General features: G+C 35.4%; 1 protein-coding gene across 5 annotated transcripts in view; it reads right to left on the reverse strand.

Annotated features, from left to right (window-relative positions):
• Window positions 1-17,317, reverse strand: part of LOC111543003 (E3 ubiquitin-protein ligase DZIP3) — a 109,308-nt gene that overhangs the window by 84,854 nt on the left and 7,137 nt on the right. For all 5 annotated transcript variants that reach the window (XR_002731730.2, XM_023212734.2, XM_023212710.3 and 2 more), the window contains exons 2-4: window positions 8,350-8,453; window positions 5,611-5,680; window positions 2,149-2,304 (exon numbers count right to left, since the gene is read on the reverse strand). Coding sequence is in view for 4 of the 5 variants with exons in the window: in XM_023212734.2 (XP_023068502.2) it covers window positions 2,149-2,304; window positions 5,611-5,680; window positions 8,350-8,381 (258 nt within the window). In the remaining variant the exon portion in view is untranslated. The remainder of the gene's footprint in view (window positions 1-2,148; window positions 2,305-5,610; window positions 5,681-8,349; window positions 8,454-17,317) is intronic.

Genomic DNA, 17,317 nt, shown 5'->3' on the forward strand with positions numbered 1-17,317 from the left:
GTTCTGTATATATTTGATCCTACTTCTGGAACTTATCTTCTATTTTCTAGGTATGTCTGAGGTATAAAGAACAAGTAACACAATCTTTTAGTTATTAGAGCTTCATAATAACTTTTAATCTTTTAAATGGGCAAATTCCCAGCCCTATTCCTTCACACTTTTCTTAAATAATTTTCTTGGCTATTTTTCCTCTTATTTCCCATGTGAACTTTAGACTTAGCATTTAGTGACACTAACCAAAAAAATCCTATTATTTTAGTGGAATCCTGCAATATTTATGGATTTTAATTTATAGAAAATTGACAGCTTTAACATACTGTGTCTTCCTACATGTACTATTCCATTCAGGTCCTCATTTCTTACCCTTAATAGAGTTTTAGAGAGTTTTACTTACTGTTTTAATATGGAGTATTGATTTCTAAATTTAATGTGAGTACAATCAGTGCTTGGGTACTTACTAAAATGCGAATTCGAAGATCTATCCCCAGAGATTTTGATTCTTTAGGACTGGTACAGGGGTCAGATATTCTCATGTAAGTGGTTTAGAACAAGCTTAAATAAATATTAGTTTATCTTGTACATTTCTTAAGTATTTTACTTTTGTTATCATTATAAATAAGTACAGTTCGCCCTCCATATCCACAGGTTTTGCTTCCATGGATTCAACCCACCATGGACTGAAAATATTTGATAAATAAATAAATAGCAAGAATACAATAATTTAAAAAAATTGAAAAGACAATACAGTATAACAACTATTTACATAGCATTTACACTGTATTAGGTATGCAATACCTAGATATAATCTAGAGATGATGTAATGTATACGGGAGAATGTGTACAGGTTGTATGCAAATATTATGTCATTTTATATAAGAAACTTGGGCATCCTTGGATTTTTGTACTGGGGGTGTCCTGGAACTAACCTCCCACAGATACCAAAAGATGCCTATACTATTCTTCTATTTTTACCTTCTAGTTGCTATTTTTTGCATATCTGAAGGCTACTGATTTCCGTCTTACTGTTTCTAAGTGATTTCCAAAAGATAAGAGGGAAATGGTGGCATTATTCTATCAATTTCTAGCCAGAATTCACTTATACTGTGGTAAATTATCTCGGTTAAGATTATAATTGTGCATAAAGTCTTATGAATAGCTTCAGTTTGTTTGAATTTTTAATCATAATAGTATTAATGTGTTTCATAGAAATAACGATATATTCCTTCATAGAAAGACAAATGTAGCCTTCTCAAGACAACTACAGTGCCTTCTCTTCCCTAGTTAATTGCCACAAAGAAAAGAGTATATAATTTTCTTTAACTTCAGAAAACTCCATTAATTTAAGATATGGTATCCTTCTTATATTGAAAGTTACCACAAATTATACAGAAAAACGACTTTCGAGATGGAAATCTACAATATAGCTTCCAGAATATTTATTATACAAATAATTCCAAAACTCTCCATATGATTTTTAAAAAATTCATTGTTTACAAATGTGTTAACTTTTTTTTTTTTGAGACAGTCTTGCTCTGTCTCCCAGGCAGGGGTGCAGTGGCATGATCTCGGCTCACTGTACCTCCACTTCCTGAGTTCAAGCGATTTTCCTGCTTCAGCCTCCCAAGTAGCTGGGACCACAGGCATGTGCCACCATGCCCGGCTGATTTTTGCATTTTTAGTAGAGAACAAGTTTCACCATGTTGGCCAGGCTGGTCTCAAACTCCTGACCTCAGTGATCCACCCACCTCGGTCTCCCAAAGTGCTGGGATTAGAGACGTGAGCCACTGTGTCTGGCCCAATGTGTTAACATTTTATGAGTTAGGAGACCAAAAGCAGTCCTCTGTCCCAGAGTGGCATGTTACAGGTTAATAGTAGGACTGGAATAAACACTAGACCTTGTAGTCAACAGCTTCCAAGCTACCAACCCACATTCTTACCATTATTCTTAAAAGGCTAGCTCCAAATGACTCTATTTGTTCAATTTTTTAAAAGTCTATAGTCAAGGCTGACAACAAAGTCCTTTACAAGAAGTAAGATGGAGATTTTTTTCAAGACCTTGGCTACATTGTGGTTTAAAAATAATTTCAATTAAAAAATTCATATACAGACAGCTGCACTTCTGTCCCAAATAACAACTTAAGATGTTACCTGCATAGTTTGGAAGGAAAAATCTTCTTGTAAGAACTTCTTAATGTGAGGAACCACACCTTTTGGTAGAGTATTAACTGCATTTAGTAACTTCTTCACTTCTAATAGTAAGTTAACAGGAACAAGATCAGTAGCTATGTCCTTTTCCTGTTTGTCCTAGAAGACATTATTGATTAAAATTTACATAATTATGCATATTCTCATTCACTCTAATTCTAAAATCAGCCAAAGCATTAAAAAAGGAACAAAGCTCATTTTCCCTTGTTCTCCTAGCTTTTATGACAAAACTACAAAAAAACTAAGGAAGAATAATATATGTTCTCTGTTCTCTAGGAACTTAAAATATTACATATATTATTCTCTGTAACATGAAAATATATCTAAATGTGCTTTTTATATTATATGACTGATACTTCAGCTATTAAACACAGCAATTTGAAAAAGAATAGTTGTAACAGTTTAAACTGTAAACAAAGTAGTAAAGTAGAATGACTCAACATCTCAATTTAGTCAGAGCTGTGTAAATAGTAATAATCTTCAGGAATTTATTCTTACAGAATAAGGCATTAGTAATTATTAATTGATAACTACACTATCAAGTCCTGTTGGAATATCTATTAACATTAGTTGTGAAGAACTAGTGGACAACAGAGATGGATAAATGGCCTAGAACAGATGGATGATGGCCTTCCTTCAAACCTTAACAAGAAACCAGAGTTCTTACACTCTGTGGAAATTCTAGGAATATAAATCATATTGCTGTTCATCTCCGAAAATAAGAACTCCTTATTGCAGACGCCCCACAGAGCTTGAGATGCTGAAAATGCCCTTGTATGGGCTAACTCACTTTCAGTTCTCTAACAGACCTGGAGCCACACAGGAAAGTAACTAGAAACCAATAAAGTCCACTGCAGGACTATCTGCCTAACCTCAATGATGGCGTTTTGCCCTTCTTTTCCCTAGTTAATTGCCACAAGGAAAAGAGTTTGCAGAGATTATCCAGTAACTTACAGGGGAAAATATATAAACGTAAAATAACCATGGTATTCGGTATTCACCTGTATGAGGTTACTGCTGTAAAAAATGGGTTTGAGTGCTAAATTAAGATTCCTCCATCCCCATCTATATTCAATAAATATACTTTAGATTTCATAGCATTTCTTAAGATTATGTATGTAGAAAAACGTTGACAGTTTACTAACTCTCTATGAAAGATGTCCATTGTACTACTATTCATTTTATTATTCTTCCAACCTTTCTACAGGTTTGAAATTTTTCAAAAGGTTAAAAAAAATTCTACCAAGTAACTAGAAAAACCCCTTACAAAGAATGACCAAGGCCGGGCACGGTGGCTCAAGCCTGTAATCCCAGCACTTTGGGAGGCCGAGACGGGCGGATCACGTGGTCAGGAGATGAGACCATCCTGGCTAACACGGTGAAACCCCATCTCTACTAAAAACTACAAAAAACTAGCCGGGCGAGGTGGCGGCGCCTGTAGTCCCAGCTACCCGGGAGGCTGAGGCAGGAGAATGGCGTGAACCCGGGAGGCGGAGCTTGCAGTGAGCAGTGAGCTGAGATCCGGCCACAGCACTCCAGCCTGGGTGACAGAGCGAGACTCTGTCTCAAAAAAAAAAAAATGACCAATATCAGTCGTGCATATAATTCCAACTAAAGGTCAATTCTAGTCAAAAGTACCTGTAGAATCATCTGATACTAATTAACAAACTTATACACAGGTAAGATTATAGTATGAATAAAAATTTTTCAACAGGAAATATTATAAGTGTCATGCCTACAGGGTCTTGCTTTGTCACCTAGGCTGGAGTGCAGTGGTATGAACACAGCTCACTGCAGCCTTGACCTCCCAAGCACAAGTGATCCTCCCACCTTAGCCCCTCAAGTAGCTGGAAATACAGGCACGCACCACCATACCCGGCTAATTTTGGTATCTTTAGCAGAAACAATGTTTTGCCATATTGTAAAGGCTGGTCTCAAACTCTTGAGCTTAAGCAATAAATCTGCCCACATTAGCCTCCCAAAGTGCTGGGATTACAGGCATGAGCCACCATGCGTGGTCCATATTTTTAATTTAAGTTAGTTGTCAAAATATTTGATGCTTAATCCATTTTGGCAAAATTGATTAAATATCTAAACAAAATTCAGGTCAAAGTGTCCACCTTCCTTGCTTTTTGTATTCCTGATTCTGTATCTAGAAATGTCTTTTCTGGATCTAGTCCACTGATTCTTGCCTTTGCTCAACTGTACAACCCTACATACATGTGCATATAGCATACTTCCCCTGCAGCATTTTTTACAGTGATAACCTCATGCAGGTGAATACCATGGTTATTTCATGTTTATATATTTTCCCCTCCTAAGTTACAGGATAACCTCTGCAAACTTTCCTACAAACATGTTCCTACCCAAGTCTCATGTTGAATTGTAATTCTTAGTAGTAGAGGAGGGACCTGGTAGGAGGTGACTGGATCATTGGGGTGGTTTCTAATAGTTTAGCATCATCTCCCTGGTGCTGTCGCATGATAGAGTTCCCACAAGATCTGGTTGTTTAAAAGTGTGTGGCACCTTCCCCTTTGGTCTCTTTCTCTCTTGCCGCCATGTGAAGGCATGCTTGCTTCCCCTTTGCCTTCTCCCATGACTGTAAGTTTCTTGAGGACTACCCAGCCATGCCACCTCCTGTCCAGCCTAAGAAACTGTGATTCAATTAAACCTCTTTTCCTCATAAATTACCTAGTATCAGGTAGTTCTTTATAGCAGTATGAGAACAGACTAATACACTTATTAACAAGTAAACATCAATCATTAAACAAAACTATGTGGAAGGTAAAATTATACTAACGAGAACCTAACAAACAAATATCTCTTCATCAGTCTTTCACAAAATATATGAACATATGATGTTCACACAACTAGTTTTAACTACCATAAAAGCATATCACTGGTAATATAAGCCTTTTATGTATAATTCAGAATTACTATCTTTCATTTAGACCTAGAAGTTCTAACCATAAACATAATAAAAATAAAGAATAAACTTAACTTCAGAAATGACTCAAACTTCTTACCAGATGAAATTCTGTATGTGTGTATGTGTGTTTTCTTTATATGTGTATAGGTTTTGTTTTGCTTTCATTTTCCCTTCAAAAAACAAATGAGGGATTTCTTAAAATTGATTGTTGGGCTATTTCTGGATGATTCCATTCAATTTTTTAATTAACTTTCAGTTATGGTGAGGAATGGTATTTAGAATGACAACCTTGAGATAAGTATCAATCATCAAAGCAAGATTTAACTGTGACCATTTTACTTATGAAGGTAGGAAAGCTGACTCACTCAAAAAATTTTAACACGTAATTAAAGTGACTAGATGTATCACTGCATTTGCATATATAATTGGTTATTATCAATTAACTAAAAGTTACTGAAAACTAAACTTTCTCTTACCAGTTGACCAGATGATTTTTCTTGCTTATTCTCAGTTTCTTCCTTCCTCTGATCCTCCACAGCAGGATGCCTATTTTAAATGAAAATAGGTATATTAAGAGCATCTTCTCACAAAGAACACAAATTGTAGTAGTAAAGAATCTTAACAATTGAATTATTGTCTGAAAGTGTAACCAAAGTGCATCAAAGACTGGTAATGGTGATAGGTGCCGTATCTCTTTAGAGACTCAAGTTAAAGAAGACAAATTGGCCATGCCCTTACTGGATGGTGGTAGAGAAAACAACAAGCCTATTATGAAAAACACTGCATCCTTAATAGATATGCAGTAGACCAAAATAATGGGAAAAAAACCTTACAGCACTGTTTCAAGGTAAAGGAAAAAAAAGTCTTAAAAAGGTTGATGTTTTGTGTGTTTATGAAGATATTACAGGTTAGGGAGAGATCTATCTTAAATAGATCATTTTATTTTTTGTTTGGGGTTCCTAAACTTACAATTGTCCAGTTTTCCAAAATATTTTTAACTGAGGAAAAATAACATATTTAGAAACTATTAACTATTTGGGTAATAAGGGATCACTTGACAGGTTTTGCTTTTAACCTTAGCTCAAAATGTGAACATACTGCAGTATTATATACCGAACTGAAAATTTTATTTGTAGTATTGCTTTTGCCTGCATACAGAACCATTGTATAGGAACCATAATAAAGGAACCATAATATAGGGTCATATATGATTTATTCTATGTTAATTCTGAACACCAGCAGAGAGAACACTGAGAAATTTATATTGACTGATTTATTCAGAACTGTACTTTATATTCTCTTATTTGACTTTACATTTATGTATTCATTTGACAGACAACCATTTATCATCTATTATATGCTAATTGATTTTGTTGGGGTAAACTGGGATGGATATATAAAATGGTATTATCCGTTTTCAAACTTCTAGTGAAAAGTTTCTACAAAAGGAGATACACACATGCAAACATTTCACAATATGATTCTCAGTGCTCTTTAAGGTGCCATGGTAAAAAGAAACCTATTAACTGTCTTTTCCTCCACTTTCAAGTCCCACTTGCCCTACAAAAAATAAAGCAAAACACAAGTTATATCTTTGTGTTATCAAGGAATGAAAAATACTGCAGCAGTATTCTGAAGTCTTTCAAGGTTTGAGAAAGAGTATAAAATGTTCTAAAGTGTATACTCTACCAGCAAACTCCATTTCATGATCATTCCCTCCTTAACCCAATACTTCTCAATCCCAGACACATATTAAAATCAACTGTGAAGCTGCTGAAACATCCAGATGCCCAAAACCTACTTCATGTCTTCTAAATCAAAAGTGTCATGTGGGCTGCTATATTCTCTATGGGCTCCATTACAAATTTTGATGTGTAACTCCAACTTACCCTCACCTCCTCCTCTGTACAAAAAAAGCCAAAATCTCTAGCAACATAGTCAAAATACACCCCAAGAATTTTTCTTAAGTACTTTTTCTTGCTATTTCCTCACCTCAGCCAAATGACCTTTTGTCCTCCCTTGCTTGTAAACCCATCACAATGCTTCTCATTTTTTAAAGATCAGTTCAAATGTTACTTTGTGGAAACTCAATCACCAGTCAATAATTATTTTTTCTTCCTATAGACAGCCACAGAATCTCTAATAGTTACATAATTTGCCTAAAGATATAATTACTTTTTATATATCTTGCCACTATATTATAAGCTATCTCTAGGTACACAAATATTGTCTTAGTCTTTATTCCCTAAGCACCAAGGAATCAGTAAATTCTTTTGTAAAATAAATTAATAGGTCACACTGCTTATTATACGAGATAGTTCAAGCCTGGAGGGAGATCTCCAATACAACCCTGTTTAGTATTATATGAGGTAGAGGTGGGCTGAACTTACCCTGCTTGGAGAAAAGAGAATGTCATTATGGCCTTGGCCCACTGAATCATTCAGTAGGGTCTTCTGCATCACATTTATATTACTCTTTGGAAAATGGGGATAATAAAAGCACTCACTTCATAGAGTTGTTATGAGGTTTATGAGTAAAACATAACGTAAAAGCATTAAAAACAATGCTGACATAGTAAGTCTATGTAAGCACTTGTTAAATGATACAACATTTTCGTGAGAATGACTGAACAGTAAGGTATGGCATATTTTTCAATTCTTAGCTCTTCAGTGAGAATGTAATCCCTAGTGAACTTTTGTAAAATTAGATTTCACCCAGTCTACATCACCCACTAACCAAACTTGCTGAAATGTCTTGAAGCATAAGGGTTTCCCATTCATACTAGCTTCCCAAGGTTACGTGGAAAAAACAAACATTATGTCTTTTGGAATACAACAAATGCAGCTGGTTTTTGTCAACCTATCCTTTACCTCTGGGGTCCCCAGCCCTTAGGCCACAGACAAGTACAGGTACATGGTCTGTTAAGAACTGGGCTACACAGCAAGGAGGCAGCAGTGGGTAAGCATTACCACCTGAGCTCCATCTTCTGTCAGATCAGCAGCAGCATCAGATTCTCAAAGGAATGCAAACTCTATTGTGAACTGCCCATGTGAAGGATCTAAGTTGCCCACTCCTTATGAGAATCTAATGCCTGATGATCTGAAGTGGAACAGTTTCATCCCAAAACCATTCCCCACATCCCTACCATCCGTGGAAAAACTGTTTTCCACAAAACCAGTCCCTGGTGCCAAAAAGGTTGGGGACTGTTGCCTTACCTCACAAAAAATTCGTCTGGTAGAGAATCCATGCTGCACAAGGTTTCTTCACAAAAATCTTATTTCACTGCTTGCAAACTGACTTTAAATACTGCCCTTTAATGCTGTAAGGAAAATAATACTTTTATGAAGGTAGGAAAGTGACACTTTTTCTGCACACTATGAAAACAGAACACGATCATTTGAAAAAAATCTGAAACTGCTATAAAAGAAAATGAATCATAGTTTTGCCACCCAAACACAATCACTACCCATCCTTTAATATGCTTATTTTTTAACAAGCATAGGTATATTTTACCAATTTGTAATCATATTAAATAAAGATGTTCTACCCTACCTTTTTCACCACTGAATGTTATATCAAAAGAATCTTTCATGTTGTTTTATCCTCCTAGTAAACATTCTTAATGGCTATACAATAGCTGGTTGATTGGGATTTCCTTGGCCATTTCCTTATAGTTGGTCATTTAATTTCCCATTTTTTCTATTATAAATAGTTCCATGATAAACTTCATTATCCATAAAGCTTTTCCCATATTTATTATTTCTTTACAATACATTCTCAAAAGTAAAATTAATAGATCAAAAGACACAAACATTTCATTGTTCAAAGGCTTCCCAAAAGATTTATACTAATTTATTTCCCATAGAGGTAAATATGAGTTACTGCTTAACACAATCTTGACAGCACTGTTTTGTTTTCTTTTAGTCTACAAATAACATGTAGCTACTTTTTCCCCAAGTCATGATTCTACATGTCCATAAAACAGGAGACACAGGATGTAAAGAACACTTGCACAATCTCGTGTTCCAACATCAATGGATGTTGTGGATATTTCCTGAAAGAAAAATAACACTGAGGCAACACAAATGAAAACAAAGAGACTAGAGTATCATAAGTATATATATTTATTTACATAGCTATTTATTCCAAGAACAACTCTTCTAAAACTAGTCTCATTTAATCTTCTTACTGAAAGTTCAAGCCTCTAGACTACAGTGCTTTGTGCTAGGTTGGCTTCCTTTTCTGATCCTACCCTAAGCCCAGAAAGTGTTAAATCATATGTAAAACTATTGTTATATGCTCTGGGGCAAAAAGAGAAATAGAAGAAATAGAAAAGAAAGTGGCAGCAATTGCATAAATAAAACGGACATAGGCTGCCTTGCTGCCAAGCACAAGACTGTATGAAGTTTCTCATTTGTTGTCTCTGACCTGCTTATTTATCTCAGTAATTGGGTAGTCATTTCTGTAACAGCACATTTAATACAATTCCATAATTTAGATTGGTACAGCCTTTCTAGCTAGGCCCATTACTAAAAGGTAATTCAGCATAGGGTAATTCCCATATCAATAAAATATATTCCACAAGGTCAACTATAAATCACCTATTAAGAATTCAGATTGTGTTTACTCAAATAAACACTATTTTAATGATATCCTGCCCCTCCCCCCCACCAAAAAAAAAAAAAAATTTACCACAGACAGGAAGAAGTAACTGCAGAACCTGAACCCAGCTAATAAACCCTGAGGTCTGTGTATCTTTTCAGTAAGCTTAGATAAGGGAAGGGGCAACTCAGCCTGGTATAAGGGCTAAAATAAGTCCTGTGGAAATCATCTGTAAAACAAGTATTCCTAATTATGATACCACATACCAATATTCTACATTTGACTCACACCAACTCTAAGTAACACAGAAAGTCTTAAGAGACAAGAATAATTCTGCAACAATTTGCTACTGATATCTTAAAACACAAAATTACACATATACACAAAGAGAGAGATTTCCTTCTAAATTTCATTTAAAAGAGCTTTCTTCTAGTATCTCTTAATTCCTTGCTCATCCCCAACAAATACACTTCATTGCTATATTATAACTCACCTACACAGAATGAATACAGTTCTCCTAGATAATTGCTATTTTATAGTTTTATTTCAAAAATTCAGTAAGCAAAGTCGTATTTTAATTTGTATTGTCTGTTCAAATACTGAAGAAAGATACAAACTACAGCTAATAATGAAGCAGAGAGGTTGGATAAACCTTGTCATTCACACTAGATCAGATCTGCTTCATCTCTTTAATAAAGCTGTACAGAAAAAGACATAACTGTGAGGATTTTAGGACTGTGATCAAACTACTTTTATGGTTTCTATAAATCTCCCTGTTATTTTAATAAAAAGTAACAACAGTTAAGGCATTATTTCATAGCTAGAGAATACAAATGTACACCTTTTCCAGACAAAACAATCCCCTCATTTCCAGAATTTATCAAAGCTCAGACTTGAAGACCTCCCCCTCTGCTAAGCTCTTCTTTGGCCAGTAGCTATTTGCATAGATCACAGCAAGGATGAAAAGAAGGGAGGAAAATCCTCTGGTGACAAGATAGAGGCAAACCTGTTCAGTGTTCAGCTTGAAAAAGAAATGGGTGGAAAATTAATCAACAAATCAAAAAGATATTTGGATCCCAAATTAACAGTTAAGCAGGCTTTTTCAGCTTGCTCAAAATACAACCTGAGATGAATCTCTGTGATGAAAGGTTTTCCAGGAGAAAGAATCATCAATGTCATCATTTCACCAGGAGCTAAACAGGTATGTGTGGCAAACACTACTGGCAACAGCAACAGCAGTAGCACTTTACAGCCTCTGTTGCGAGAAAGGCAAAGTGCCTAGCAACCAAAAGGAAGTAGCCAGCCTGAAATGTCACCACTGAGCTGCTAAAATAATCCAAAGGTTTTTACCATTCTAGAAGAGGCTGGAGAAAACCTTTTAAGTCAGGGTTAACATGAGGGGGGAAAGAAAGGTAAATCTTGAATCTAGTTTCCCCTAGTGTATTCATTTCAATAGACTTTTCCCTGTCGGCAGTAAACAAAATTTACTCTGACTTCCTGGGATTAAGAGACTGCTCTTCTTCAGGAATCTATTTAGGTCCTTGTTGGTTGATCTGAGGGCAAGCTAAAGTTCAATGTCAATTTACAGCACACTTTTATCCGCTAACCAAGATGATCTTATCTGTAGGCTGTGTTTTACTGGTTGAAAAATAAGGTAATGCCATCCATATCTTAATAAACAGTAACATGGCTTTCTTACTGTTCCTTCTACCTGAACTCTCAGCTCCTACTTTCCCTCTTACTGAAATTTTAACAATTTTTTTTAGTTGTAAAGGTATTTTGTTTCCATTTTTAAAGCTGTTTATTCACGTCAAAGCAGGCACAGCTCTTATGTATAATTTTTTAAATAATCCACTTAAACATTTAACTTGTGTTACTGTAACTTTCCTAGACTGTATATAGGCACATTTTTATAAAAATCCACTCAAATGTTCATCTTGACTAAAATGTTACCAAAATACCAAGGGTTCAGTCTAGGTCCTACTGCTGGCCGCCTGGAAAGCTAATCACTGAAACAACAAGTTTTGCCTAGGAAGAAGGCTTTAATTGGGTGCTATAGCTGGGGAGATGAAGCTCAATCTCAAATCTATCTCCCTGACTGACTAAAACTAGGATTTTATATAGCAGGGAAGAAATGTAATAATTTGCAAAAAAGCAATAACTAGGGAGGCGCAAGGAGGCATCCGGTGAAGTGATCTGGTAATTTTCAGTTCTTGGATACCTTTTTTGAGAGGTCTGAAGGTCCTTTCCTGAGGAAGAAACTCAAATAAATACAAGTTTCAAGCTTTAACACCAGAAGGGTCAATATCTATGTTTATCCAAAAACAACTGTCTATGGCTCTACTGGGTTGATTTAAAAAATACCTGACCAAGATAGAGACTCTAATACAACAACAAGTTTACATTTCAAAGTGTGGGTGGATGTCCCATGAATTTCCCCTCCCTTGTCAACTCTAGCACTTACAGATTATACCACGCCAGAAGGAAAAAGTGAGTATCAGTGTGGAAAACAATAAAAATAAAGCTCACACTTTTCTCCACGCTACTAGCTTAAAACAAAGTAATATATTTTGTCTTTTTCAGGAAAGGAATTCAGTTATTATGAACTTTTCCTATGCCCAGTAAATCAGGGTCTCTCAATTTTGGAACTACTGACATTCCAGGCTGATAATCCTGCTATAGGAAGTTGTCCTATGCATTTTTAAGATGTTTCATAGCATCCCTAGCCTCTGTCCACCAGATGCCAGGGGCAGCTCCTCAACAACACACACCCACATCCACACATCTACACACCTCAGCCCCATTGTGGCAATCAATGATATCTTGAAATATTGCCAAATATCCCTTGGGGCATAAAATTACTCTCCAAACGAATGAGTTAAGATTAAGAAACTTAATTAAGTGGACATAGAGACTGATTTGAGGAAGAAAAATAAGACCATCCTGATATTACATAACATGTACAGACACAAACAAACTTACGTCTACAAGAAAGCAAAACGACATAAAGTATCTAGATTTCCATTAATGTCAAAACTGAGAGGCTGTATAGTAGTTTAAGAGCGCTGTAATCACTCTGGAAGGGTATGCTTTGACACACACTAGCTAGCTGTGTGATTTTATGTGAGATTAATAAACTTTCTCTGTGCTTCAGCTTCCTTATCTAAAACATAGGGATGACAGTACCCCTTTCACAGAGTTACAAAGATTAAATGCTTAAAACACATAATAGAATAGCACCTGGCGCGTAGTAAGCACTATATAAGTGTTCCTATCATCACCATTTTCATAATCAAAATAATCATCATTTAACTATTTAAGTTTGTAGCAAAATTAATTAACTTTTCTTCTAATTCCCTACTGTGAAGGAGAAATGCTATTGTATGGAAAGAAATGTTAATGAGATTTAAGAGATGGGATAAAATATTATTTTTTAAATATATCACACATGACACAAAAGACAACATAATGTGTGCACACTGTTCAGCACCTTGCATTTTTCACACCAGCACATATACATCTACTTTAGTCTTTAAACTGCATGATATGTCAATGTATGCATGTATCATTTTACCAGACCATTGATTAAAAACTTCAGATGTCTCTAGGTTTGACTTAAAAAAAAAAATTGTTACTACAAACAATGCTGCAATACCACCACCTTGAACATGCAACTTGGTTAAAATTTTGATAGCTATTTTGGAAAGCTGGATTTCCTAACTCAACATTGAATTAAATGTACTCCAGAAGACCATGGGTCTGTTAACAAGCAGACTCTGACACTGCTAGTTCTCATTTCTGCTAAATTTTACCAAAAGAATTCCAAAAAACTCCTCAAAGTTGAGACGTAAGATGCTATGGTCACTTCAACCCTTAAAAACATTGAAGAAAACACTTTCAAAGAACGTGGCAGGACATTTTGTGATAGGAGTTCCTTGGAATCAGAATTTTAACTATTGTTGATCTGAGTATGTCTGCTAGATTAGCAGCAATAACCAGCCATTCTTGATGGCTTTTGAAATGACTGTCTTAGTCACTGGGGCTGCTACAGTAAAGTACTATAGAAACAACAGAAATTGATTTCTCATAGTTCTGGAGGCTAGAAGTCTGAGACCAATGTGTCAGCAAAGTTGGTTCTGATAAGGGTGCTCTTCTGGGCTGCAGACTTCTAACTTCTGGTTGTATCCTCACATGGTAGAAAGAGGGTGAGAGAGCTCTCTGGGGTCCCTTTTACAATCCCGCTCATGAAGGCTCTACCTTCATGACCTATTTTATCTTCCAAAGGCTGCACCTTCTAATACTATCACATTGGGGGTTAGGATTTCAACACTGAATGAGGGGGAACACAAACATTCGGTCTACTGTGCAGTTCTTATGTGGTTACAGCATTATGATAGTCTTTATTTCTCATATGTTAGTGAGCTGAGCTCTGTGTAGACAAAAATGGCTGAGGCTATTAGGTTAGACTCAAAGAATAACAAGTTAACAAGCTACACCATTATTTTGTATTAGCAATAATTAGTATGAACAAAATATACTGATTACTTGGTTTTATAATTTATTGTTAATTTCTCCATTTTCGAATTTGTTTAACTTCCTGGAAAAGCTATAAAATAAATACACCTAGACAACAGTAGCTAAAATATTGTTTTTCCCCAAAGAATAAATATACAGTCTGCTTAGTCAAACTCCAAAACAGATGGATGCTGGTGGAAAAATATTTGCAAAAGTTATCAGAAACTGTAAGATATTTTCTATCCCAAAAGATTACTGTTTTTATTAGCTCTTGCCACTTTGCAAATATCATTGTTAGCAATATGTCTGCTTAAACCAGGAAATAAGAGCCTTATAATGTGTACTCACCACCATTTGTTACAAATCTGCCAACATAGGAAACATCCTTTCCTGAAGCAAAATTAACATCTTGTCTTAAGCAGGTTTTAAATTCTATTCAGATCTATTCAATTAGTTACTTTTGGACTTACACAGGTAAACCTTTAGTATATATTTATTTGTTTTGGATAGTTGGAATGTGCCTACAATGAATATGCACAGGTTAGGATTTACCTGAAAAACTATCCAGATACTAAACAAGCCATCAGTTTCAAATATTTACAGTAGCACTGCTAAAAGCACACTCTTCAGAAACGTAGCTAGAAACCACAGGAAGAAGCATATGCTACCCCTAAGCACATACTCCAAAGGTGGAATATTTTCAGCAATTTAAAAATATTATGTTGTCATTACAGTTGTTAGATAATAGAGACATAACACACGTAGAGATGGTAATCAACCAGGGAATGAGGAATACTTCTTTCATGTACTTGCCTCTACCACCACCAATGAAAGCTTGCCCTATTCACTTCCAGCTTGCTCCACCCATGTAAGAAAACTGGCAGCTCATTGTTATCTCAGAAAGGCATACATTTGTAACAAGGGTGTAGGTAAGAAGATAGGGCAAGCTTTTGGTTATGAAGAGTTTCTTTTCATATGATATTAACTGAGTGTATTACCTTGGGTTGCATTGAAAATAAGCTTAATTTTCATCAGCTCCTATGTGCTACGCTCTAAGCTATGCACCCTGAATAAACATCTGATCTTTACACAACTATGGAAGATAAACATTACTGTAATAAGTTTTAAAAATTAAGAAACTGAGGCTTATAGAGTTCTCATAGTTAATAAATCAGTAAGAGCAGAAATTCATGCCCCACATTTTACCAACTGCAATTCCATTTTCTTCCACGTCCCATTACTTCTAGTGCCATACTTAATTTTATAGAAGCTTAATGTATAATTATGAGCTGGACTAGATAATATGCACATATGCATACTCAGAAACAAAACTATTTCACATTCTTATTGCTCAGTAATACTGTAACAGTTATTAATCATGCCAGCCTAATATTTCATATCATTAGTCATATTAGTTTTGCTAAGAGTTTTTCTATTCAACAAAACAATTTAGATACTATACATGGTACTGAAATAAACAATGAAATGGACAATACTTCATGCCTGGTTAAATGATCTCTCAAAGCTAAAGATTTTTTAAAATAAAATCTCCAAACTTTTTTGATCACATATCCCTAAAACAGTAAAAGATCTGAGAATATGCTGAAAATATAAGAATATCAATTCACTCATAAATTAAATGCAGGCATAACTATTATAACATAAAAAAGGATAAGGTAAAAAAAGCTTTAATATTTGTTCCCACACCTCAATAGACAGTTTCACATATCCCCTGAAGTGTGCAAACTGTACTTTGGACACTACTGTCTTAGAAAACAGCTTCATATTTTAATTCAGGAAATAGATATCCAGCCATTTCATAAGCCTGAGAGTATTTATTTTCTGAAAGACCAGAAATTTAAAAGTGAGATAAGCAAAGACCCATGCTCTGCACCTATCTTGAAGATAGGTCTTCAAGCAATAGTAGTTACCAGGATTACTATTCCTTAACTTAAAAGTTATATTACTTTCATCTTTACTTATACTCATCTTACACTCGACACTGGATTCAGAAACAATGGATAGTACTTGCATTTAAAAAAAAAAAAAAAAAGCAAGGCAACATTCTTATTCTGGGGTAGATGTGATTAGATTTGAGATGTGGGATATGAAAATAGGGGAACATATATCCAAAATATTCAAACCTTGTACTCTTAACCTAAAGTTGAATGCTGTGAAATGTATAAAAAGAAAAAGCAGAAACTGTTTCAAAAGTGAAAGTTAACTTTATGGTTGGGCAAATCATTTAGAGTTTAGCTGAACTGTAATATTTGATACTTGTGAAAGAAAATAGGAAAAATAATTGTAAAAGGAGAATTAATATTTTTTAGATTTTCTGGCTTTGTGAAAAAGGTAACATTTCTGAAAAATGGGAGTTGACACTAATCATACACTTAGTTTCCTGACTCTGCATAAGGGGTAGAATCAGATTAATACTAATATTTGAATTGTTTTAGCTACATGGGGCACAAGATTATCTAAAAGACCCCATGCCTAGACCTCTGCCAATTTTCTACTGCAGGATTTCTGACTTCATGCTGTGGAAACTGCGCCAATGAAACTTTTGTTCTACCAGCTATTTATGTCTACTGAATAATCCCTCAGTTTTAGATTTGGCTTCATGTCCCCACTAGAATGTAAGCCCCATCAAATTAGGAAAACTTTGTTTTCATTCCTTAGTGCCTAGAATAGAACCTGGCACATGTTAAGCATTCACTATTGCTTTAAAAAATGAACTCACCCACCCTTCTGCACACCTCAAGGCCTCTGAAGGCAGATGTAAACAGGGAGCCTGTATGTAGATTTTAACAGCCTTCTTGGCTAACCTACAACTCTCCTTTAGAAGTCAAGAGGCAGCTCATATGCCACAAGTAAAAATGGTACCTGTAGACAACCATGGGGTCAAGACAGAACCTGCATCTTCTTGCAGTTAACTCCTGTCTCCTTTGCCGGTTTCTCCACATTTCCCCAACATCTAAATACTTAACTCTCTTGGAGTTCAGTCCTAAAATGTCTTTTCTATCCAGACTTGGTCCTATATCTTTTAATCTCAAGGCCTTCAATTTC

This window comes from Piliocolobus tephrosceles, unplaced genomic scaffold (assembly GCF_002776525.5).
Source record: "Piliocolobus tephrosceles isolate RC106 unplaced genomic scaffold, ASM277652v3 unscaffolded_19, whole genome shotgun sequence".
Classification (NCBI taxonomy): Eukaryota; Metazoa; Chordata; class Mammalia; order Primates; family Cercopithecidae; genus Piliocolobus; species Piliocolobus tephrosceles.